The sequence below is a fragment of the Nerophis lumbriciformis genome, linkage group LG34 (genome assembly GCF_033978685.3).
Source record: "Nerophis lumbriciformis linkage group LG34, RoL_Nlum_v2.1, whole genome shotgun sequence".
Taxonomy (NCBI): domain Eukaryota; kingdom Metazoa; phylum Chordata; class Actinopteri; order Syngnathiformes; family Syngnathidae; genus Nerophis; species Nerophis lumbriciformis.
In genome coordinates this window covers 7,840,961-7,864,741 of record NC_084581.2, presented here as the reverse complement: position 1 = coordinate 7,864,741, position 23,781 = coordinate 7,840,961, and the positions used below count along the sequence as shown (strand labels likewise).

The following is a 23,781-nucleotide window of genomic DNA, read 5'->3' as shown; positions in this document are numbered from 1 at the left end:
TGAAGACGCCGCACCGATCCGCCTGTCGATCTCACGATCCACTCTTCCCTCACTCGTGAACAAGACTCCGAGGTACTTGAACTCCTCCACTTGGGGCAAGATCTCCTCCCCAACCCGGAGATGGCACTCCACCCTTTTCCGGGCGAGAACCATGGACTCGGACTTGGAGGTGCTGATTCTGATGATCGACTCATGCTTCAAACAACAGAGACAACTCCAGTTTTCAGCATTAAAAAAATCAAATAATTTATTTCTGTGTTCTTTTTTGTTTGCTTCCTCTCCACATTAAATAAAAGCTATCTCTGACATTTCCAGATTCAAATCGAGAGGGATGGGAAGCGGGGAGAAGAAGCTGGGGTGTGAAAACACACACAAGTCAGACATGCAGAAGAAAAATAAAACATACAAATATTCATTTTGCTTTTGGTAGATGAGGCGGAGCTACAAAGAGCCAGGAAAAGGAGGAAGAGGAAGAGTGATGGCACATAGAAGGACTTCCAAGATGGTGCCCTACGTGTCAGTGGTCATCTCGTTACAAAAAATTGGGACGTTTTTAGGACAAACTAAAAACAGAAGACGAAGCCCTTCAGTTGAATGCGGCCAGGCCGTAAAGCCTCTGAAAGATGGCAGCACTGCCTGGTTCACTAAAGAGAGTCGATTCGTACTGGACGCTTTGTTTGGGAATCAGAAGGGTCCTCAGGCTGGGTTTGTAGGGTAGAAACAAATAATCCCTGTCCGAATAAAAGAGCGAAATGTCCTCTCTCGTCGCACAATTCGTCAGTTAGGTAAGTTCTGACACTATGGGATAAAGATTTTAAAAGAACCTCAAAATAGTTGCGTGAGTTAATGTTGTCCCACGTCGTCGGGCAAACACAGGACGTCGGAAACGTGTTGAGATGTTACCTCCGTGAAACAAGCAGGAATCAAACTTATTTTAAGGAAAGTGGCAAAGTCTTTTTCCCCCTCGCTTTTCTGACATCAAACGTGTCTTGCGGCAGATTTCTGCAGGCGCCATTTGCATATTTTTCAATTAAATTGCACACTTCCAAGGGGATGGAGCACTACGGCAATACTGAAAAGAAAAATATGTAAAATAAAAAATAGTAATGTGAAAAGTCGTATTTTTGAAGAAATATATTAAAAGAAAAGTCATATTGTTATAAGAATAATTTTGTAATGTTTCAATCGTTTTTTTCCAAGTGTTTTTGTATTTTTAAGAGAAGCGCTGCAATGTCATGAAAAGTAGAATTACGAAACAAAAATCAAAATACATTGTGAGAATACCTTGTTTTTAGGAAAACATCGTAATATTTGGAAGTTAAAGTGGAAACGTTACAGTCTCATTTATCCAGGTTATTGTACTCTCAGGGCACTGAATCGACCGCAGCTGGTCTGTTCAGACTGTCCTACAAGACATCCTGCCCCTTTATCTGAGCAGGCCTCATCAGTTCATGCTCACATAGGACAGATCTAGTCTGAGGCCATGGTGCAGGAGCCAACGTCTTTATCCTATAAAAGCGGGGACATGCTCAGACAAGGTTTTTGCTCTACTGTGGTACAACATGAGAATGACTTGACTGGGCATTTTTCCGCCTTCAGAGGATACATACTTGGGATCCTGCACCGTGACCTCAGACTGGAATTGTCCTATAAATGAATGAATAAAGCCCTCTCAGTGGAGGCAAAACATGTAGGACAACCTTAAAAGTCAAGTTGCGACCGATTCAATGGCCTGAAGATATTTCAATGGCTTTACGTTTTCCTAAGAAAAACTTTCAAACAAACATATTTGGAAGTCGTACCCATGTGAGAAAACGTTACGTCAGAATAAATGTTTGGAAGTTACGAGATTAATTATAACATGAATTAAGGCGTTTTAAAAAGTTGTGGAGTAGCGAGAAAATGTTTGACTTTATTCTTGTAATAACTGTCAAAGTTTCTTTTCAGCATGGCCGCAATACTCCTTTGTCCGAATTATGTTTTTCCTGTGCAGATATTTTAAGTCAAAGAGAAAACAAACAAACATTGGAATGAACTCAAACAGCAAACGGTGAAAGTAGGGCGCACACACACACACACACACACACACAAACACACACAGCAGCAATTTCCAAGCAAGTGCATCTTAACTTTGTTCTTTCTTTCCCCGAGCAAAACAACAAAAAGGCAGTTCTTTGTCGCAAGTAGTGTCGTAGCTTGGGACCTAGCAACACCTTGGTAGCAAAGGTGCACAAAGTGAGGTTGCGTGCACTGCTCAAACACAATCTGCTAAGAATTGCTTTAGCGCCGAGATGATCACAGAGAAAGGGATCCGGCACAATTTGGGAGATATTCAATGGCAGGCTGGGCCAAACTGCTGCACTCCGAGGGCTGCAGTGGTGCTCCGAGGCTGGAAGTGACCTTGGCGCAGGTCTTTCTAGTTGGCATTGTCTTGCACACGTATACACTTTTCTTTTTTTTGGGGGGGGGTTGGCAGTGCACTAGGAAAGTTTGCAACTTTTATGTAGGAAAATAAGAAGCTAGTAGACTGCTTTTGAACATCTGAGGTTAATAAAAAATAAACTAAAATTGATGGTGACAATTGAGGTGATAGTGGAGTGATTCAGGAGTTCACACCGGTCGTCATCAGCGCACACACATACACTAGAAAATAAATGCATGCGCAGCTTTACAGGCTTTAGTCCTTGAGAAGCTGTGGTGTCTGGCTGACACAGCGCCGCCATGTGGACACATTTGGAGAACGCTAAACTTTCACTCAAAAACACACACGCGCGAACACACACACTCTCATACTGTATGCAGTCGTTACCTCCTCCAAGGCTTTCAAAAAAAAGAAACACAAAAATAAAGTCCACATTTAAGTTTCTGCGTCTTGCTGCCTACTGTTTTTTTTCCTGCAAGTTTGTCTCGAGCGTCCGTTCAGCGTGGCGTCGCTCGATGTTCCCTCCTACGGAGTTTGAAGGTAAAAAAAAATTACAAAAAAAAGGTCATCCCCCCAACTCTTTCCTCTTTTAAAAAGAGCTGACAGAGGAGGAGGAGGGTGGGCCCTTCATGGAAACATCTGGAGGGTTCGTCTTGAAACGTGTTCAAGGTTAAGAATAATGTGTGATTGTGTGTGTATGCATACATATGTGCATACTGTTGCATGTTTATGTGTGTGTGTGTGTGTGTGTGTATAAAGAGATGAACAGCACGTCTTGTCGTCTCTCTCGTCCCGTCACCTCCTCCCTCTCCTTCTCTAGAGTCTCCCATCCTCATCTCCTCCCTTTTCAGCGGAGCCACAGTTTAAGCCTCAGCGCGTCCACGCCGTTAAGGTAGTATCTGAAGAGCCGCTTGTCCCTCACAAAGCCTAAGTTCTCGTAGAGCTTCAGAGCCGATTTGTTGGTGATCTCTGTCTCCAAAACCACCTGGAAGGAAAGGAAGGAATGGAGTTTCGAGGTGTCGCTGAGTCTTGGGGACCAACCGACTTATTTTGTGGTTTAGTGGCCCTTACCTCGTCACAGTCGCCCTCCACCATGGCGTAGATGGCCTTCTTCACCAGATTAGTACCTGGAATGGAAAATATTATTGCTGTTTATTTAGAAGTCCCCTATTATGCAAAACTAATATTCTAATAGTAATATGTGTCTCCAAAGCCCGTTTACGAGCACCAAATGCGAGAAAAATATATCTACTATATTCAGACAAGATGAACTGCTTGCTTCATGACGTACCAAAGAAAAACTCTCCCCTCTTTTACACATGGCCCTACCCGGAGCTTTATACCTCTACAACAGGGGTACCCAAACTTTTCGACCCAGGGGCCACCTTCTCATTCAATGTGTTTTCTTTATTTTCATGACTATTTACTACATTGTAGATTGTCACTAAAGGCATCACAACTATGAATGAACACGTGGAGTTATGTACTTAACAAAAAAAGGTGAAATAACTGAAAACATGTTTTATATTCTAGTTTCTTCAAAATAGCCAACCTTTGCAATGATTACTTCTTTCTCTCGATGAGCTTCAAGAGGTAGTCACCTGAAATGCTTTTCACTTCACAGGTGTCATAGTTTTGATCCCTTCAGTGACAATCTACAAGGTAAATAGTCTTGAGAATAAAGAAAACGTATTGAAATGAGGTGTCCAAACACACATATATACAAACATATATATATAAACACGCACGCACGCACGCACGCACGCACGCACGCGCGCACGCACGCGCGCACGCGCGCACACACACACACACACACACACACAAACAAAAGTTTACATACACTTGTGAAGGACATAATGTCATGTCTGTCTTGAGTTTCCAATAGTTTCTACAACTCTTATTTGGGTCTACTGAAAATGTGACCAAATCTGCTGGGTCAAAAGTATACATACAGCAACATACATTATCAATTTTGGTGATGTAGAAAAGTTACAATCAAATCAAATTGATAGGGCTCATGTGATGCAGTCACATAGTGTAGGTTGAAAAGGATTTGCAAATCATTGTATTCTGTTTTTATTTACGATTTACACAACGTGCCAACTTCACTGGTTTTGGGGTTTGTATATCATATATTGTGATTCTGCCTAAAAATACTAGGATATCAGTTATGGTCCGTATCGCCCAGCTCTAATTGAGTGCATGATGTGGCTTTTTGCCGCTCTCACCGATGCTTTTCCTTCTGTGTTTAGAGTCGACGGCCAACATGGCGATGTACCCACGTCGAAACATCTTCTTGTGCAAGTCAAGCTTACACACGATGGCGCCCACGCACTCCTGCTCCACCATGGCCTGAAAAAAACACAAACAAGCAGTTGCAACAGTTAACGTGGTTTATAGTGTTTCAAAAAAGCCTGACAGCTGCTCACGAGGGCCCCCACTCTCCTACGCTCTTTCTCTCTGGCACTCATCGAGGGTGGACGCTCCCCTTTCCTCTCCCTTATCTCTCCTGCTTGCTTCTTTGTCTTGTCTTAACTTTCTTGTTGCCTCTTTTTGCACCTCTCTCCAAATCTAAACATTGGAACTATTTAACTGGCCTCAACGAAATTGACAAGGTCTTGGGTTTGGGGGAACCTGCTGTCGTGACGAAGCGGTTGTTGCTGGACACACGACGGACTCTTGGGAGAAGAAGGACTGCCGCGTGCCTGGCGACCCTTTTCTGTCAATGACGTGAAGATATCTACCTATTCGGAATCATGACAACAGGACATCTGCTGATTGGAGTAAGCGTTGCTCTGGTTTGTCGACAAATTGGAAGTTGCTGGCAGTCTTCAAAGTACCCCAAAGCTGCCACAAAGGATTGGAGGATACGGGAAGAACTGTGGACACTTGTGATTTTGGATCACAGCGGACTGTCTGCCCCGCAGTTTTGAGGACCAGTCATAGACAATTTAGAGTGAAAAGCAAATTGTATTTTCACTCGCATACAAAACATTCTAACTTGGATTTTCCCTGGCGTCGAGACTCTTCCGAAGGACAGTGCAGCGAAGACACAACAAACTCCCTTCTTGTCTCTCATGGACACACACCTGTTGTTGTTGACTTTGGACTTATCGGCTGCACAGACATCAAGGCCGCAGAACAGAGACACACTACGGGCTTACACACACACTTGCAACCACAAAAATATACACCACACATACACAACCCACCCCCCCAACCCAACGCCCTGGACGCAAATCCCTTCCCTCTGTTGCTAGATATCTTGAGATGTATATGTGCTTTGCTATGGAGGTTTTTTCCCACTGCAGACTGGGCCCCCTTAGGAGCCTAGTCTAGATTGTATCTTTATACTCATCCTTCCCCAGCGTTTTACCTTTTTGCCATCTTTTACGGGGCGCCTTGTGGCGACCCATCAGCGTTCCTGTTCTGTAACCCTGTATACTGTTTGTTTTGTCCAATCTTGAACGGGTTTGTGCTGAAAACAAAGTTTCGTTGTACTTGTGCAATGACAATAAAGACCTATCCTATCCTACTCCTGACCTCAGGCTCTGACCCTCCCCTACTTCCTCCTGTGTCCCATGCAGCGTTCCAGGCGAGCAGGAAGTGCCGATATTAGGGACCTTCACAGGATTAATCATCAAACTTTCTATTTAAAGTGGTGTCGACGGTAGGACCTGGAGTATATTTGCGGTCTGCAACTTGTAAAACTACAATTAAACAAGAAAACAGATGCAATTGAAAAAAAGAGCAAAGAAGTTGTAATATAGTGAGAAAAGTAGTTCCTATAGAATGTTCTATAAACATTTAGTTTTAAGCAACTCTGACTGTCCCAATTAATCATCTGATGTCATCGCTCAGATCTGATGCAACTAGCCATCAAACTGGAAGGAAAGAAACATAAATTATGTTTGGTAGCCATGTTGGCAGGAGAGTCACATGACTAGTTGTGTTTGAAGGCCATGTTAGCAGGGGAGTCACGTGACTAGTGGTGTTTGGTGGCCATGTTGGCAGAAGAAGCAGCAGATACAATGAATGTACCATGTAAGTAGGGCTGGGCGATATGGCCTTCTATTAATATCTCGATATTCTTAGGCCATGTCACGATACATGATATATATCTCGATATTTTGCCTTAGCCTTGAATTAACACTTGATGCATATAATCACACCAGTATGATTTTATGTGTCTACATTAAAACATTCTTGTTCATACTGCATTAATTTATGCTCATTTTATACTTTCATGCAGAGAGGGAAATCACAACTAAGTAGGGGTGTAACGGTACGTGTATTTGTATTGAACCGTTTCGGTACGGGGGTTCCGGTTCGGTTCGGAGGTGTACCGAACGAGTTTCCACACAAACATATTAAGTAGCGCAACGCACGTTGTGTAAACAATGCACACCGAGGCACAACACATGGCATGCTAGCAGCTAACGGGCTACGATAGACTGACCATACGTCCTCTTTTCACCGGACATGTCCTCTTTTGCGGAGCTGTCAGGGCGGAGTTTCTTAAATGCCTCAAATGTCTGTCATTTGGAGTAAGGGTTGCGTGTATTTTCAATGTACGTTCAGGGTTAAGAAGGGGTTAAAAACAAAACAAACTGTGCGCGCAGCAGCATTCGTGAGGGGGGCCAGAGACAGAGAGAGCGAGAGAGTTATGATAAACGCGCATGCGTCGCCAGGCTCTGCTTTTTATCCATAGATTTATCAGATTTAATTTTTTATTATCTATAGCAGGGTCGTCAAAAATGTGCCCCGGAGGCCATTTGCGGCCCACAGCTAATGTTTTAAAGGCCCACGGCACATTCTAAAAATACTATTAAAATAAACACAAACATAACAAAAGTGAAATAAAAAAGCTTAAAGGTGAAATGTAATTTTGAAAAAGTTGCAATGTTGACTAATAAAACAAAGCTGTTTTTTTTTTCTTTCAAACTGTCATTGCTCAGAACATAAATTTGAATCAAAATCAATGTTATTATGAATTATTGACCTATCCAAGGTTCCGATTACTTCACATCAAATATTCCACTAAGAAAAATATTTTTGGTGGAAAATTTTGCAAATTTGGTAAATGAATAACCCAAAAATTTATATTTTGTTGTTTTCTTACTGTACCGAATATGAACCGAACCGTGACCATTAAACCGAAGTACGTACCAAACCGACATTTTTGTGTACCGTTACACCCCTACAACTAAGTCACTGTATTTATTAAACAGTTATTAAGCAGTGGCACAAACATTCATGTAATTTCAAAACAGAAAGTGCAAGATTGTCAGACATTTTAAAACAAGCTATGAGTGCACTTTTGTGCATGATGTCACTAAGATGACATATCAAAACAACACTAAATTAATGTGCACTTTTTGTACAGAACACCACTACAATATTTTAAAACAAATAAAGTGCACTTTGTGCATGATATCACACAAGATATTTCAAAAAGTGTAAAATAAAAATTAGCTGCATAATAGGAAATCAAATAGTGTATGTCCGTCGCTATGTGGTAGGTTACTGCGGACGTTATCTCCTGTTTTTGAGTATTTTTTTCATACGGTGTTGATGTGGAAATGTAAGACGCCAGGCTCAATTAGGTCAGTGCTGGTTGCGTCGGCATTTTGTTGGTGTGGCACCGACGGAGATGTTGACATGCGGAGTTTCAAGCACTCCTTATTCTCTAGCAGGTGACTTTTCAAATAATGCTACAAATTAGCAGTGCTGCTACTTTTTGTAGCAACGCTTTTGCCGCTTACTTGACATATTACGGTTGTCTGTTCAACATCTTCCCGCTTGAAGCCAAACCACCGCCAGACGATGGACCCTGTGCTGTTTTTCTTGGGAATTAATTATTCTTCCTCCATTTGTTACCAGATTCGCACCTTCTCGTTTTCTCGATTTTACAGTATTTGGAATTACCTAATCTAGCTTTCTGTCATTCTACACTGGATCAGATACATTACCCCTTCCTGGGTGGTGAGACTGCTGATATCAGATGTGTAAGTGGGACAGTACTGACAGTCAAAGTTGCATCAGATGTGTAAATGGGACAGTGCTAAGAATGAAAGTGTGATAGAAGATTCCATAGGAACTGCTTGGGGTCATTTTTGGCCCCACTAGTGGAAGAGTGTAGGTATTGGTAGGCATTGGCGTCATTAGGCCTATTTTAGGGGGGCTGATTTTGGTGTGATTTTTTTTAACAAAAAAAATTGAGAAAAATTTAATATAAATATGCAGCAATATGAGTTTAAATAAAAAATCATATACCTGTCATTATTCACTACGATTATAAATCATTTGAAGACTCTTTGTCAGCGCTTATTATTCAATCAAATCCATTCCACCAGTAAAGCATATATTATTATACTGAAAATCCAGTCCATGTTTTGTGCACAGACAACATACTTTGGGTGGACATCCAGTAACCGTTTTCCAGGCAAGAAAGTTTATTTCCACCAGAACCACCTCTGTTTTCAGGTCAACTCTGTGGTGCTGTGCAAGTTTGTTTACACTGCTATCATCTGTGCAACGTTCCCTGTTTGCAAGTTGCCTGCTAGCTTTTCCATGCAACAACACTGTCCTTATGTGTTTGGGCCATCTCATGCTTACTAAAGATGACTAAAGCTTTCTTACACTTACACTTTCAACCATTTAGATGTATTCAGTGTGTAATTTTAATACATTGCCAAAAAGTTGTGAGCGAAAAGAGCTTGCAGATGCAAAATTATTTTGCTTGCGCGCTACGCATCACAGGAACCTCCTGGAGCCTAAGCCCCCCTGTTCTTCAAACCTAGTGACGCCCCTGTTAGTAGTTTGTGCATTGTAAAAGGCGCAGATTTCAATATGAATGTAAACGTCGTGGATTGATTGGTAAAGCAGCTGTGCCAGGAAATTGAGGGTTACAGGTTCGATTCCCGCTTCCGCCACCTTAGTCACTGCCGTTGTGTCCCTGGGCAAGACACTTTACCCACCACCTGCTCCAAGTGCCACCCACACTGGTTTAAATGTAGCTTAAATGTGTAGATAATGGGTTTCACTATGTAAAGCGCTTTGAGTCTCTAGAGAAAAGCGCTATAAAAATATACCACAAGTCACCACTAAACAAGTCTGTCTCGTTTCAACCTACAATAAAAAAAAACAAAAAACAATAAACAGTTTGCACTTAAATTCCAGGATGGAAATAGGGGATACTTTTGTTAAGTTTTTGATTAAACAAAATCAAAACAAATTAACTTTGTTTAAGGATGTAATGATAAAGGGTATCATCATAAACTGCGGTAAAACTTCCTACAGTTACACTATCGTTTTAAATTAAAATGATCCTAAAACTCTGATTGATAACAATTACATAAACTCACAGACCGGTGACACAACACAGAACATTTAAATACAAATAATATGGCTCTTAAAAGTAGGCAGAACAAAATCATTATATAATATATTTATTCTGTCAAGAAAGTAAATTGTGTGACCATTTATTTATTTTATATATTTATTTATTATATACATATTATATATATGTATATATTTTTATGATAATGTAACGATATCAAAATGTCATGGTACAATATTATCATCGTATTAAGGCCACAAAAATTACGTGGCAGGAATGTTTAGGATAAACAAACTTACTGTAACTGGACAAAAACAATGCTCAAAATGTTCTATTTATATTTATTACTATAAACATGTATTTTAAGTGCAAAGAATAGTGCAGGAACATTTACTTTTTCAAGTGAATATATAAAAAATATTGTCTTTAAACTGACAATATAAACGTTTAGTGTAACAAGTGTAAAACAATAATGTTCAGTTTAGTCCTTTTACTTCCTGAGAAGCAGTGTCTTCTGCAGTGGACATTTTTTATATCGGTTTGGAAAATGCAATTTCTCAGAAAAAGTGAACTCACAATTTAACTTTTAATAATGTAAATTCCTCACAAATTGATGTTCAGCCTCGCTGGCTTCAAATATATTTTTCCTCGGCTTGGTGTGCAACTTGATTTGGCTTGGAAGGCTCAAGACAAACGTGACATGCTTTATTACATTCACCTAAGAAGTTATGTTTTCACCAGGGTTTGTTTGTCTTTTTTTAGTGTTATGGCCCCCGTGTTGTGGTCTAGTGTAAAAAGGACGTGTAACATCATAGACAGACGCTTTGAACCGACTGTATTTTTCGGACTATGAGGCGCACTTATTATCCTTTCATTTTCTTAAAAAAATCTACAGTGCGCCTTATAACCCGGTGTGCCTAATGTACGTATTAATTCTGGTTGTGCTTACCGACTTAGAAGCAACTTTATTTGGCACATGGTGTAATGATAAGTGTGACCAGTATGGCAGTCACAGAGTTACGTGTGGACTGCAAGTTGATGCCTGTTCAATAAATGATGCTAGCAATTGTAACGCCTGCAAGCAAGCAACACAAAACGTTTATGTTTTATTGAGAATACAGAACATTACATACAGCACTCAAAAATGTGTCAAAATGTTTTTTGTGCAACTTTGGTAAGCTACAAAGCTGCACCGCTTGATGCAACGCGGAACATTATCCTAGTCAGATGTACTGTGCTTTAACATACAGGTATTTTGATGGAGCGTGTATAAGCACGCCAAAATGGCACCTATTTGGAGACATTCCCTGGCGTTTTGTTTCGCAATATTATGCAATACCAACTGATTGATTTGTACTTTGGATCTGCATAAGTCTTGAAAATAATTGCGCGCGCGCCCGCCATTGTAGTCAATAAGCTCATTCCTTTTTTCTAGCCTTTTGTTGTGGAACATTCATCCTCCGCTGATGCCATTTCTAATACAAAGTAGCATACTGTTCCAACTAATATCAGTCAGAAGACTCGCTATGGAAGAGCTAAAAGCTACTAGTACAACAAAAATGACGGGGAGAAGACTATGTCAAAGTGGAGCCACGTAAATAAAACCACTCACAAAATGGCGCATCCTGAAGAGATGGTCAGAAAGGGGCTTGAAGATGGTCTGTAAAACACAATCTATGCAACATTTTGACCAAAGAACCACCATTACATGTTATGTAGACCACAAGGAAGTGATATAAATGTTAGTGGGAAAAAATCATAATATGACCCCTTCAAAGGGGAACTGCACTTTTTTTTGCCTATCGTTCACAATCATTATGAAAGACATGACGACTGTTGGATTTTTTGTTTAATGCAATCTAAACATTAAATAAATTAAATAAAAGTCTGCTTACAGCAAAGCCAATGGGAGCTCCTCTATTCCGCCCACAAAATCCAATAATTAACCATTCAAAAAGCGCCAACAATACTCTGTTTACATTTTGTGACTTAATTTTTTAACCAAGTATTAGTGATATTGGTATTAAAAAGCGCTAACGCAGACAAACTATTTAGAGCGGCGCCGTGATCACTTCCGGGTGTGCCCATGTTTACATCATCGACTGATCAGCAGCTTCCTTACTTTCTTGCTCCCTGTAAGTTTATTCTACATCATAAATCATGCCTCTCACCTGCACAGAAAAAGTGTGAGTAAGTATTCCAACAAGTAGGGACACTTTGACAGCCATATAGCACTAATTATAGTGTTGTTAATACAGACAGTTGTGACAAGATATGCAGGTGTGCAGTGATCAGCTGGGCCGGCAACCCAAGGAAGAATCTCCCAAAATCCTCTGTGCGCATTTTGGGAGATGAAGTTTAGTTTCAGATCAACCAATGCAAAAGCGCCAGAAAAAAAACACACTCACCAAGTTTTAGTTTGACACAGTCACATGTCACAGCATTATTTTGAAGATTTTGAAACCGCAATACCGTGGCATCTATCTACAAACCCCGTTTCCATATGAGTTGGGAAATTGTGTTAGATGTAAATATAAACGGAATACAATGATTTGGAAATCATTTTCAACCCATATTCAGTTGAATGCACAACAAAGACAAGATATTTGATGTTCAAACTCATAAACTTTTTTTTTTTTTTTGCAAATAATAATTAACTTAGAATTTCATGGCTGCAACACGTGCCAAAGTAGTTGGGAAAGGGCATGTTCACCATTGTGTTACATGGCCTTTCCTTTTAACAACACTCAGTAAACGTTTGGGAACCGAGGAGACACATTTTTTAAGCTTCTCAGGTGGAATTCTTTCCCATTCTTGCTTGATGTACAGCTTAAGTTGTTCAACAGTCCGGGGGTCTCCGTTGTGGTATTTTAGGCTTCATAATGCGCCACACATTTTCAATGGGAGACAGGTCTGGACTACAGGCAGGCCAGTCTAGTACCCGCACTGTTTTACTATGAAGCCACGCTGTTGTAACACATGGCTTGGCATTGTCTTGCTGAAATAAGCAGGGGCGTCCATGGTAACGTTGCTTAGATGGCAACATATGTTGCTCCAAAACCTGTATGTACCTTTCAGCATTAATGGCACCTTCACAGATGTGTAAGTTACCCATGTCTTGGGCACTAATACTCCCCCATACCATCACACATGCTGGCTTTTCAACCTTGCGCCTATAACAATCCGAATGGTTCTTTTCCTCTTCGGTCCGGAGGACATGACGTCCACAGTTTCCAAAAACTATTTGAAATGTGGACTCGTCAGACCACAGAACACTTTTCCACTTTGTATCAGTCCATCTTAGATGAGTTCAGGCCCAGCTAAGCTGACTGCGTTTCTGGGTGTTGTTGATAAACGGTTTTCGCCTTGTATAGGAGAGTTTTAACTTGCACTTACAGATGTAGCAACCAACTGTAGTTACTGACAATGGGTTTCTGAAGTGTTCCTGAGCCCATGTGGTAATATCCTTTACACACTGATGTCGCTTGTTGATGCAGTACAGCCTGAGGGATCAAAGGTCACGGGCTTTGCTGCTTACGTGCAGTGATTTCTCCAGATTCTCTGAACCCTTTGATGATATTACGGAGCGTGGATGGTGAAATCCCTAAATTCCTTGCAATAGCTGGTTGAGAAAGGTTTTTCTTAAACTGTTCAACAATTTGCTCACGCATTTGTTGACAAAGTGGTGACCCTCGCCCCATCCTTGTTTGTGAATGACTGAGCATTTCATAGAATCTACTTTTATACCCAATCATGGCACCCACCTGTTCCCAATTTGCCTGTTCACCTGCGGGATGTTCCAAATAAGTGTTTGATGAGCATTCCTCAACTTTATCAGTATTTATTGCCACCTTTCCCAACTTCTTTGTCACGTGTTGCTGGCATCAAATTCTAAAGTTAATGATTATTTGCAACAAAAAAAATGTTTATCACTTTGAACATCAAATATGTTGTCTTTGTAGCATATTCAACTGAATATGGGTTGAAAATGATTTGCAAATCATTGTATTCCGTTTATATTTATATCTAACACAATTTCCCAACTCATATGGAAACGGGGTTTGTACAATACCATTACATCCCTAATTATAAGTGTGTAGTACTGTATACATGTTCGAAATAAACTACCACAACTTTTTGAGCACATTTAACAATACCGTAATAATAATGATAACGTAATAATTTTGGTAAGAATAACTGTGATATGAAATTCTCACATCATTACATCCCTATCTCTGTCATTTGTACTTAATAGGGATGTAACGATATGAGAATTTCTTATTACCGTTATTGTCACAAATATCACGTTATTTTTATCGTGGTATTGTCGATTATGTTAAAACGTACTTATATAGTGTACACACACTGAAATCTTTTGACCAAGTTATTTATCTTAAAAACATAACTAAACAGACAAATAAAAAACAGACACAGTTAGAAAACACAGTATTATGCATGTTTTGTGTTGCTTCACTGATAGTGTCTTAGTATATTATCTGTTTTAATGGCTAATATTTTAATGTTTTAAATATTGGTTTGTATTGGAGCACTTTAAAATGTATTCAAATGAGATGTGCATAACAACATCTATTAGTCTTATTTATTATTTCTGGCAGGCGTTGTATCCTACTCTGTTCAGCGGTCCTTGAACGCACCATAAAAACACCTTTGTCCCTTAGTATAGAACAATCTCTCTGAGACACACTAAGAATGCACAGCTTGTAGATTCAATATACACAATTTAATATCTTAATTTCTCAGGCAGCAATGTATTTATATGAGTTTAGATTGGGGTAAGTCGTCTTTTAAAGGGGAACTGTACTTTTTTGGGAATTTTGCCTATGGTTCCCAATCATTATAAATGACATGACAACAGATGGATTTTTAAATAATGCATTCTAACTTGTAAATAAAAGTCCTTACAAAAGAGCCAATGAGGAGGTCCTCTATTCCACCCATAAAACCCACTAAAAAACCATTTAAAAAACGCCAACAATACTCTATTTACATTTCGCGATTTGATTATTAACCAAGTATTAGTGATATTGTTATGAAAAGCGTTAACTGCTCCTTGGAAGTTTATTGTAGATCATAAATAATGCCCTTCACCTGGACAGAAGAAGGTTGAGGACGTATTCCGACAGGTTGGTACACTTTGACAGCCATTTTTGACCAAGGAATGGCGAGAACAACACAAAAAGATGCTTGGTAAAACTACATTGTTTCTTCATAAGACCATTGTAGTGATATTATTCAAAATTTGAAAACAATTCTTATTTTCAGCTACAATAACACAGTAAGGTTAGTGTGAAATTTACTTTGATGTATTTATGCAGTGCAAGTCTTGTTGTGAATTTAGTTTTGAGATGCTCTGCAATAATCTTCATAAAAGTGGTTTCAAGACAACTTCAAATATGTCTTATACTTTACATTTTAGTCGACAAAATGTACTGTAATTTCGACAAAAATTTTGAGAAATGTAGTCAAATAAAACTAGACAAAAACTAAATCAAATTCGATGACTAAAACTAAAATACATTTTCGTCAAAGGACTATAAGAGACTATGACTGAAGCTAAATTAAAAACTCCTGTCAAAATTAACACTGGTTCAGAGCGGCTTTTTACACGGTAGCTCTCCGCACCATGACAACAAAAAATATCCAACCATTAAAATGAAACCAATATGTCTGTGGCCCGTGGCCGCTTTCGAAAGTAAATATTGTATTTTGTCACTTTATAAAACTACAGTACTGTAGTTATTTGTAATACATTTGATTTAGAAAACTTTATTCATTCCCATGGGGAAATGTAATCATCAGAAAAAGAAAAATGAGGACAATAAAACAATCAAACAGTTGAAATAGAATATAATAGAAATAGAGTATAGACACTAATATATTAGTGAGGCAGCTGGAGGTTCTGATAATACAAAATAAATGATCTAGTTAGCATGCATTAAAAAAAGAAAACCACATGTGATGGGCAAAATTCAGAAAACGTATTTCCATAAGAAATAAAGTGTTACCTTAACCGATGCGTACAGTGTGTTCCACGACCAAGCTTGTAACTGTGGATATGGTCTTGTTTTCCATACAAACGACTTTCACCACGAGCACAACATCCCAGATGACATAGCGAGAGCACAGGGCTCTCCGTGGTTTGTTGTCGGGTCTGGGAGACGGCGCAGACGGAGGAGGGAGAGGAAGCAGAAGCGTGGCCGCAGGTCCGGCGTCTTGCTCAGGCTTAGGAAACAACCCCACAAGCCACCTCTACCGAGCCTGTTCCTCTCTAATGCCAGATCCCTTGTACAGAAGATGGACGACCTGGAGTTACAACTTGCTGGAAACCGCTATGTTCGGGACTGTTGTGCTATGATTATCACCGAAACCTGGCTTCACCCGGAAATACCCGATGCTAGCATGCAGCTAGCCGGACGCACTCTGCTCCGCCGGGACAGAACTAAGGACTCCGGTAAGAGCAGAGGAGGGGGGCTCTGTATCTACGTGCATGAGAACTGGTGCAACAACGGGACAATCACTGAACAGCACTGTTGCCCGGACGTGGAGTACATGTCTGTTAGATGTCGGCCTTTTTTTCTCCCGAGAGAGCTGTCTGTTGTTATCATCACAGCTGTGTATATTCAACCTGACGCCAAAGTAAACACAGCGCTCTCTCTTCTGCTGAACACCGTCAACGAACAGCAGCGGGCCCACCCCGACGGTGTTCATATCATAGCAGGGGATTTTAATAAGGCCAATCTGAAGACTGTACTCCCTAAGTTCTACCAGCACGTGAAGTGTTCTACAAGGGGCAAGAACACCCTGGACCACGTGTATACCAACATAAAGCACGCGTACAGAGCTACACCCCTCCCCCAGCTTGGACAGTCAGACCATCTTTCCCTCCTGCTCTCTCCTACCTACACCCCCATCAGACGCCAGGCCAGGCCTATCACAAAGACTGTTATGACCTGGCCTGACGATGCACTCCCCAAACTTCAGGACTGCTTCCAACACACAGACTGGGACCTCTTCCAACAGGAGCTGGAGACAGCCACAGGAACGGTGCTGGACTACATAAAGTTCTGCATCGGGAATGTGACTGTGGAAAAAACCATCCGGGTTTACCCCAACAAGAAACCCTGGATGACCAGCCAGGTCCGCACACTCCTCAGGGCCCGCGACGCAGCCTTCAGGTCAGGGGACAGGGCACTGTACAGTGTTGCTAGAGCCGACCTGAAGAGAGGGATTAAAAAAGCAAAGGCGGACCACAGGAGGTGCATAGAGTCCCATCTGTCCAGCAAAAACTCACGGGAGGTGTGGCGGGGCATTCATGACATCACGAACTTCAGAGGCTGCAATATGACAACTGCGGATCAGAGTGCGACACTGGCAGAGGAGCTTAACTGTTTCTTTGCCCGTTTCGAAACCCCCCAGCGACACTCATCTGCTCCAGCCCTGCCCCCGCCCCCACCGGGCTCCGGCGCCACTCCACTCACTGTACAGGAGCACAGTGTCAGACGAGTGCTCCTGGCTGTGAACCCCAGGAAGGCTACCGGACCAGACGGAGTACCTGGAAAGGTGCTCAGGACGTGCGCCCACCAGCTCGCTCCCCCCCTCACCAGGATCTTCAACCTCTCCCTGGCTCAGGCAGTCATCCCATCCTGCCTGAAGTCATCTACAATAATCCCGGTGCCGAAGAAGTCTCCCATCACCAGCCTGAATGATTACCGACCAGTGGCCCTCACTCCGGTAATCATGAAGTGCTTCGAGCGACTTGTTCTCCAGCACATCAAGGACCATATCCCTCCAGACTTCGACCCCCACCAGTTCGCATACCGGGCGAACAGGTCCACAGAGGACGCCATCGCTGTTGCTCTCCACTCTGCTCTGAACCACCTGGAGCAGCAGCAGAGCTACGTCCGGATGCTCTCTGTGGACTATAGCTCTGCCTTCAATACAATAATCCCGGACAGACTCTGCAATAAACTGGACACTCTTGGCCTCCCCCCTCTCACAAACGCCTGGATAAGGGACTTCCTAACGGACCGACCCCAGAATGTGAGACTTGGCCCGCACCTCTCATCCTCCTGCACGCTGAGTATCGGCTCCCCACAGGGCTGTGTGCTGAGCCCCCTCCTCTACTGCCTTTACACCCATGACTGCAGTCCGGCCCACAGTGACAACCTTACCGTCAAGTTTGCCGACGATACCACAGTGGTCGGGCTCATCTCCAGGGGTGACGAGGCTGCCTACAGAGAGGAGCTCCTGAAGCTGACGGCCTGGTCTTCGGAGAACAACCTCGCTCTCAACACCAGCAAGACCAGAGAGATCATCGTCGACTTCAGGAGGAGCAGCACCGACCCTGCCCCCCTCTACATCAACGGCGAGCGTGTAGAGAGGGTCCACACCTTCAGGTACCTTGGAGTCCACATCTCTAATGACTTCTCCTGGACAGTCAACACCACATCAATCATCAAGAAGGCTCAGCAGCGGCTACACTTCCTTAGAGTCCTCGGGAAGTACAACCTGAAGCCTGACCTGCTGCTGACCTTCTACCGCTCGTCCATCGAGAGCCTGCTGACCTACTGTATTACGGTATGGTATGGCAGCTGCACTGCAGCAGACAGGAAGAGGCTGCAAAGAGTGGTCAAGACGGCTCAGAAGATCATCGGCCGCCCTCTCCCCTCTCTGACGGACATCTACACCTCCCGCTGCCTCAACAGAGCCAGTGCCATCATCAAAGACAGCACCCACCCTGGCTCTGACCTGTTCCACCTGCTGCCCTCTGGGAAGCGCTACAGGTGCATTAAAACCAAAACAAACAGGCTAAAGAACAGCTTCTTCCCCAGGGCCATAACCATCCTGAACGGACTGCCCTATTGTCCCTCATAACTGCCTTCTCTTCGGTGCAATAACCCATTCCACCAACCACCCTGTTTTTGTTTTGTTTTTTCATGTATATATTAATTTCACACCATATTCATTGCACTTCTACATTTTTTAAATTTTTATATATTTGCACATTGTTTTTCTAGCATGCTCACATCGCACTGTATGGAATGGCCTCAATCTCGTTACCTTGCGTAATGACAATAAAGCTGATTCTGATTCTGATTCTGATGTATTGTATATTATTGCATTATTGTACCATTCATCCATCCATTTTCTACCGCTTGTCCCTTTTGGGGTCGCTGGGGGTGCTGGACCATGTACTATTTTATTATTTTCAGACAATATTTCTTAAGTTCCATTATCTTATTAAAACATTAAAAAAGTGTGATGTGATTGATTTCAATTCATTTCAATGGGTGGGGTTACATTAAGATACAAGCATTCCGAGTCGTGGAACACGATGTGCACATAGGTTGAGGTACCACTTTATTTCTTATGGAAAAATTAATACCTTTTTTTAAAAGTTTTTATTAAATTCGATGTTCGTCTGAACTTTTGGAACTGATATATAAGGAAAACTGGGTTACCTCTGTATATCCTCTCTCACAATTTTTTAAACTTTTTTTTTAGGCGCTTACTCGGTGTGCTGATGTCATACGTCAGGCAAGAGAAGCTTTTGTAACCTACAAGCAGTTTTGAAAAGGTTTTAATATAACGTACATACCAAGTAAGGTTTGGTGAGAATCAGTTTGAATTGAGAATAGTGTTAAATCGAATCATCACACTGATGATTGGAATCGAATTTAATAGTAAGTTGCTGTAAGAGTCACGTCCCCAATAATTTCTTCCTTACATCTCAGCTGCTAAAACAAATCTATCAGAAGCAGGAGATCTCTATGAGAGCATGTGACCTGGAAGATGTCATGTTTTGAATGCTTGAGGTTTTCGGAAAACTTTGCCCAATCATTATGCACATGATTAAACAGACTAAAGCAATATTTAGTTGGCAAACAAAATAAAAGTGTGACCGCAAACAAAAACGCACTGAACTAAACGTAAAGTATATATTTTAAAATTTACAAACTATTAGTCTGGTTCTGTTGGTCCTGGACCGCTTTCACACGATACCAGTGCTTCTCAAACTGTGGTCTGCCTAATTATTACATCATTAAAGTACAGTGAGAGTACTGCGATGAGGTGGCGACTTGTCCAGGGTGAACCTCGCCTTCCGCCCGAATGCAGCTGAGATATGCTCCAGCACCCCCCGTGACCCCGATAGCGACAAGCGGTAGAAAATGGATGGATGGAAGTACAGTGTGTTACTTTACTATATTCAAACAAAGTATTACTGTTCAAACTGTGTGTAATGTTAAAGTGGTCATAGATATTAAGTATACTAAACCTCTGCCTTGTTTTTTTATAAATATTTAGGCCTAGTACGCTACTGTATTTTATGGTAGTTCTTGAATAGAAACATCTTTTCTGACGTGGTACTTGGTGAAAAAAGTTAGAGAACCCCTGTACTGACCTGCTCAGTGGCCTTGTGGTTAGAGTGTCCACCCTGAGATTGGTAGGTCGTGAGTTGAAACCCCGGCCGAGTCATACCAAAGACTATACAAATGGGACCCATTACCTCCCTGCTTGGCACTCAGCATCAAGGGTTGGAATTGGGGGTTAAATCACCAAAATGATTCCCGGGTGCGGCCCCGGCTGCTGCTCACTGCTCCTCTCACCTCCCAGGGGGTGAACAAATGCAGAGGGTAATATCAGTGTGTGTGTGTGTGTGACAATCATTGGTATTTAACTTTTTTTTTACTAGACCAAATGAAACGAACAAGCAGAACAAACCAACTCTAGTTCACGTTAACAGGACCAAAAGTGTGAACGCACTCTTGAAGGATAAACTTGATCTGGACCAGAGCCAGACTGACATTGTGGTCAAACTCGTTCTGCCAGATGAAAAAGTTGTGAGAATGACTAGTGAACAAGTAGCAACACAAACTATGGCGTAAAAGAGGTGTCACTCACCAGGAAGCAGAGCTGCGGCCAGTTGTGGATGAAGTACCTGTAAGTGTAAATGGAATAAGGCTCAGACAAGTCCTTGGTGATCAGTCTCATGATCCACGGCATCTGCAGCTCGGACTCGTAGCGCACATAACAAATGTCGTGGCTCTCCTCCGAGCCGCTCAGCTTCAGCCGGGCCAGCTCGGCTGCAGGCGGCTGTGGTTCCTGCTCTTCAGGACCGGAAACGGTGTGGTCCAAGTCGTCGCCGGTAAGGCTTCGGACCGCCCGAGTTCTTGTCGGGTCCGGCATGCCGTTCATGCTGTTGCTAACCAGCGGCGAATGGCTGCCGTTTTTAGAGAGGGGGCCTTCGTGTTGGCAGTTCTCCACGTCGTTCCCGTCGCTGTCACTGTTGTCCGCGGACGGTCTCGGGTCACCAGGCTGGCTCGGTTGAAAAGAGTGGCAGTCCGGCTCCTGGAGTGGACTCGCCAAGCCGTTGAACTGCTGCTGCTGCGGCTCCCCGGCTTGGAGGTGTAGCGCCGGCTGGCTAGGTCGAGCTAGCATGCTCGCCTGCTTCTTCTTGACCGACTGCTTGGCTTCGCAGACAGGCAGCGGCTTTGCCCTCCCCACCCCGCCGGACACGACCTCCTCCTCCCCGGGGCGACGCGGCCCTCTGTCCTCGGGGAAAGGTGGACTTTCAGCCGGGGATGCAGGCAGTGCGCTACTAGGCCCAGGCGGCACTGTGGCCATTCCACCGCATCAAGGTGGCGATTCGCGCTTGGGAAACGTTGGGCGCAATCTCATCCAAGAGGCGAGGAGATACACGACGACGACGGGGGTGTCGGTTCGCCAAACGTGGCGTAAATCCCCGGATTGTTGAGGCCGAAGCGCTGCAAGTGGCGACGTTAGTAGTTGCTGCCTTCTCCTCGAGCTCTCTCCGCTGCCGCAAAGTGCTGTCGCAGCAAAGGCCATTGCAACACAGCGCAGTGGCTTTTTACGACAGTGCCGTAATGCACCGACTCCTTGCTGTAACAAATGTGTTTTTAACCCTTTTTTTTTTTTTATCTCTACAAGTTTCAAGCGAGTCAAATTATGAAACAAGAAGTATGGTATAGAAAACATATTTTTTGTCATTTTATCTAATAAAACAACTTTTGAGATATTACAATGAACATTTTAATTATCTCTCAGATGTATTAAACAGAAGTAGTTACAACACCCAGAAGTAGTGCATTTTTTTTACAAAAAGTTTGCTTTTTTATTTAAAAGGCATGCAACATGTTAAAATTGTGTGTGGGGGGGGGTTTGGGGGGGGGGGGGGGGTCAGATACAAGTGTTATGTGTTAATAGCTCCATCACAGAACCACACAGTAAATTGAGGCAACAAATCTTATATTTATGTGAAACACAACCTCCCAAAGAGCTGGAAGGGAAACCACTGTTTCTAACACATTCTGGAGATCTGCAAGAACAGAGAAACATGCGTGTTATTTTCCTGCAAACAACTTATATTATTCATTGTTAACAGAGCTTATGGCCAAGTATATGAATCAATGCATGAGGCTCATGTCCTCACCAAGTTGAAGCCAAGCATCTTCTGAAGAAGACTGTTTCACAGCTGCATGTCGAGGTTGTGTATTTTTTCTAATCTCGATGACATGATTCATTTGAAAGTTTATTTATTTATTTATTTTTTGTCCTGTCCAGCTACTCAGGCAAATCATATTGTTGATGTAGATGCCCATATTGGCTGTACACATTTATTTTACAAAAGAGAAGTTTGGGCTACTTCTCTTGTTGCCTTATTTAAGGAAAATCAGAAGTGTGAGCACTAGAACTGGGTGTAGTGTGGACAAATGGGGCCAATTATTTTCAATATGTTTTTATTTTTGTAAAAATCTTAATCTTTTTGTATATGCTTTACACTTTTCTCAACTTTAAAAAAAAAAGTCTAACCAGGGACAAGGGTTGCAAATTAGTCTGTGGCTAGGAGACCTATGTACTTTGACATCAGTTACCTGTAGGTAGCACTGTTTAACTGTACGGTCCCTGTCAAATAAATACATGAAAAAAAAAAAATGAAAAAAAAAATATATATATATATATATATATATATATATATATATATATATATATTTGTATTTGACTTTATTAAATGGATTTATATTATGATTTGGTGCAGCCGGGCTGGAGCAGGAGGGGATAGAAAGAGAAAAAAAGGAAGACAGAGGGGGACATTGCGGGGACAAGACGGGGATAAGACAGAGAGACAACAACAACAAAGTAGTACCAAATAAGTATGGTATAGAAAACATATTTATTATCTTTTTATATAATAAAACAACTTTTGAGATATTACAATGAACATTTTAATTATCTCTCAGATGTATTAAACAGAAGTAGTTACAACACACAGAAGTAGTGACATTTTTTTTAAATCTCGATGACATAATTCATTTGAAAGTTTACAAAAGCATAATAACGTTACCCCTGTCTGCAATTATTTATGTGTCAGTGTGCATACATCTTCTAGAACTTACGCATAATTATGAAAAAAATATACAAATGGCTGAAATATCTGCCACTCTAATTTTTCCCCCACATTCAAGATTTCGGGGTCGAAGAAGAGAAAGGTCATGAACAAAAAGTGTACTTTTCTTTCTTACCAACAGAGGACGCCAAATGCTGTTTATTTTACCACCCATACTTGGCGCAATAGAGTAATTTTACCAGAGGGGGTCGCTAGTCAATTTCTTTTCGTCCACCGTTTTTTCCCACAGCCTGCCAAAGAAGAAGACGCGAGACCGGTAAGTAAAATTTGAACCAGGAATTCTGACCCCCAAGAAGAAAAAAATCACATTTGGGCCCAGCTATTGTTGTTCTAAGCTATTGAAATATTCTAACTGACATTCTTGGTGAATATACGCATATAGTTATTGTTTAGACTAGAGCGTCACTTTTGTAAGTGACTAATTGACTGTTATTAAAATAATTGATACACATGTTTTAGATTAAATGAGCTAATCAAAATTTGCATTTTTAAACTTAATGTATGCATTTTAATTTTATTGTTGTTTTTTGCAATTACATATTCATACACATTAGTAATGGTTCAACTTCC

The 23,781-nt window shown here is 41.8% G+C and overlaps 1 protein-coding gene across 1 annotated transcript; it reads right to left on the bottom strand.

Moving 5' to 3' along the window:
• Window positions 1-22: 22 nt before the first annotated feature.
• Window positions 23-21,622, bottom strand: naa30 (N-alpha-acetyltransferase 30, NatC catalytic subunit). The gene is made up of 4 exons (XM_061929112.2): window positions 20,688-21,622; window positions 4,651-4,774; window positions 3,494-3,549; window positions 23-3,407 (listed from the first exon to the last, which is right to left on the bottom strand). The coding sequence occupies exons 1-4, from the start codon at window positions 21,408-21,410 to the stop codon at window positions 3,270-3,272; spliced, it is 1,041 nt and encodes a 346-aa protein (XP_061785096.1). The 5' UTR covers window positions 21,411-21,622; the 3' UTR covers window positions 23-3,269.
• Window positions 21,623-23,781: the final 2,159 nt, after the last annotated feature.

Coding starts and splice junctions, on each gene's coding strand:
- naa30 (XM_061929112.2), bottom strand. CDS start 21,410: ATGGCCACAGTGCCGCCTGGGCCTAGTAGCGCACTGCCTGCATCCCCG. Junction 4,775..20,687: donor GGCCGCAGCTCTGCTTCCTG/GTGAGTGACACC, acceptor TGTTTTTTTCAG/GCCATGGTGGAGCAGGAGTG. Junction 3,408..3,493: donor TGGAGGGCGACTGTGACGAG/GTAAGGGCCACT, acceptor CTTTCCTTCCAG/GTGGTTTTGGAGACAGAGAT.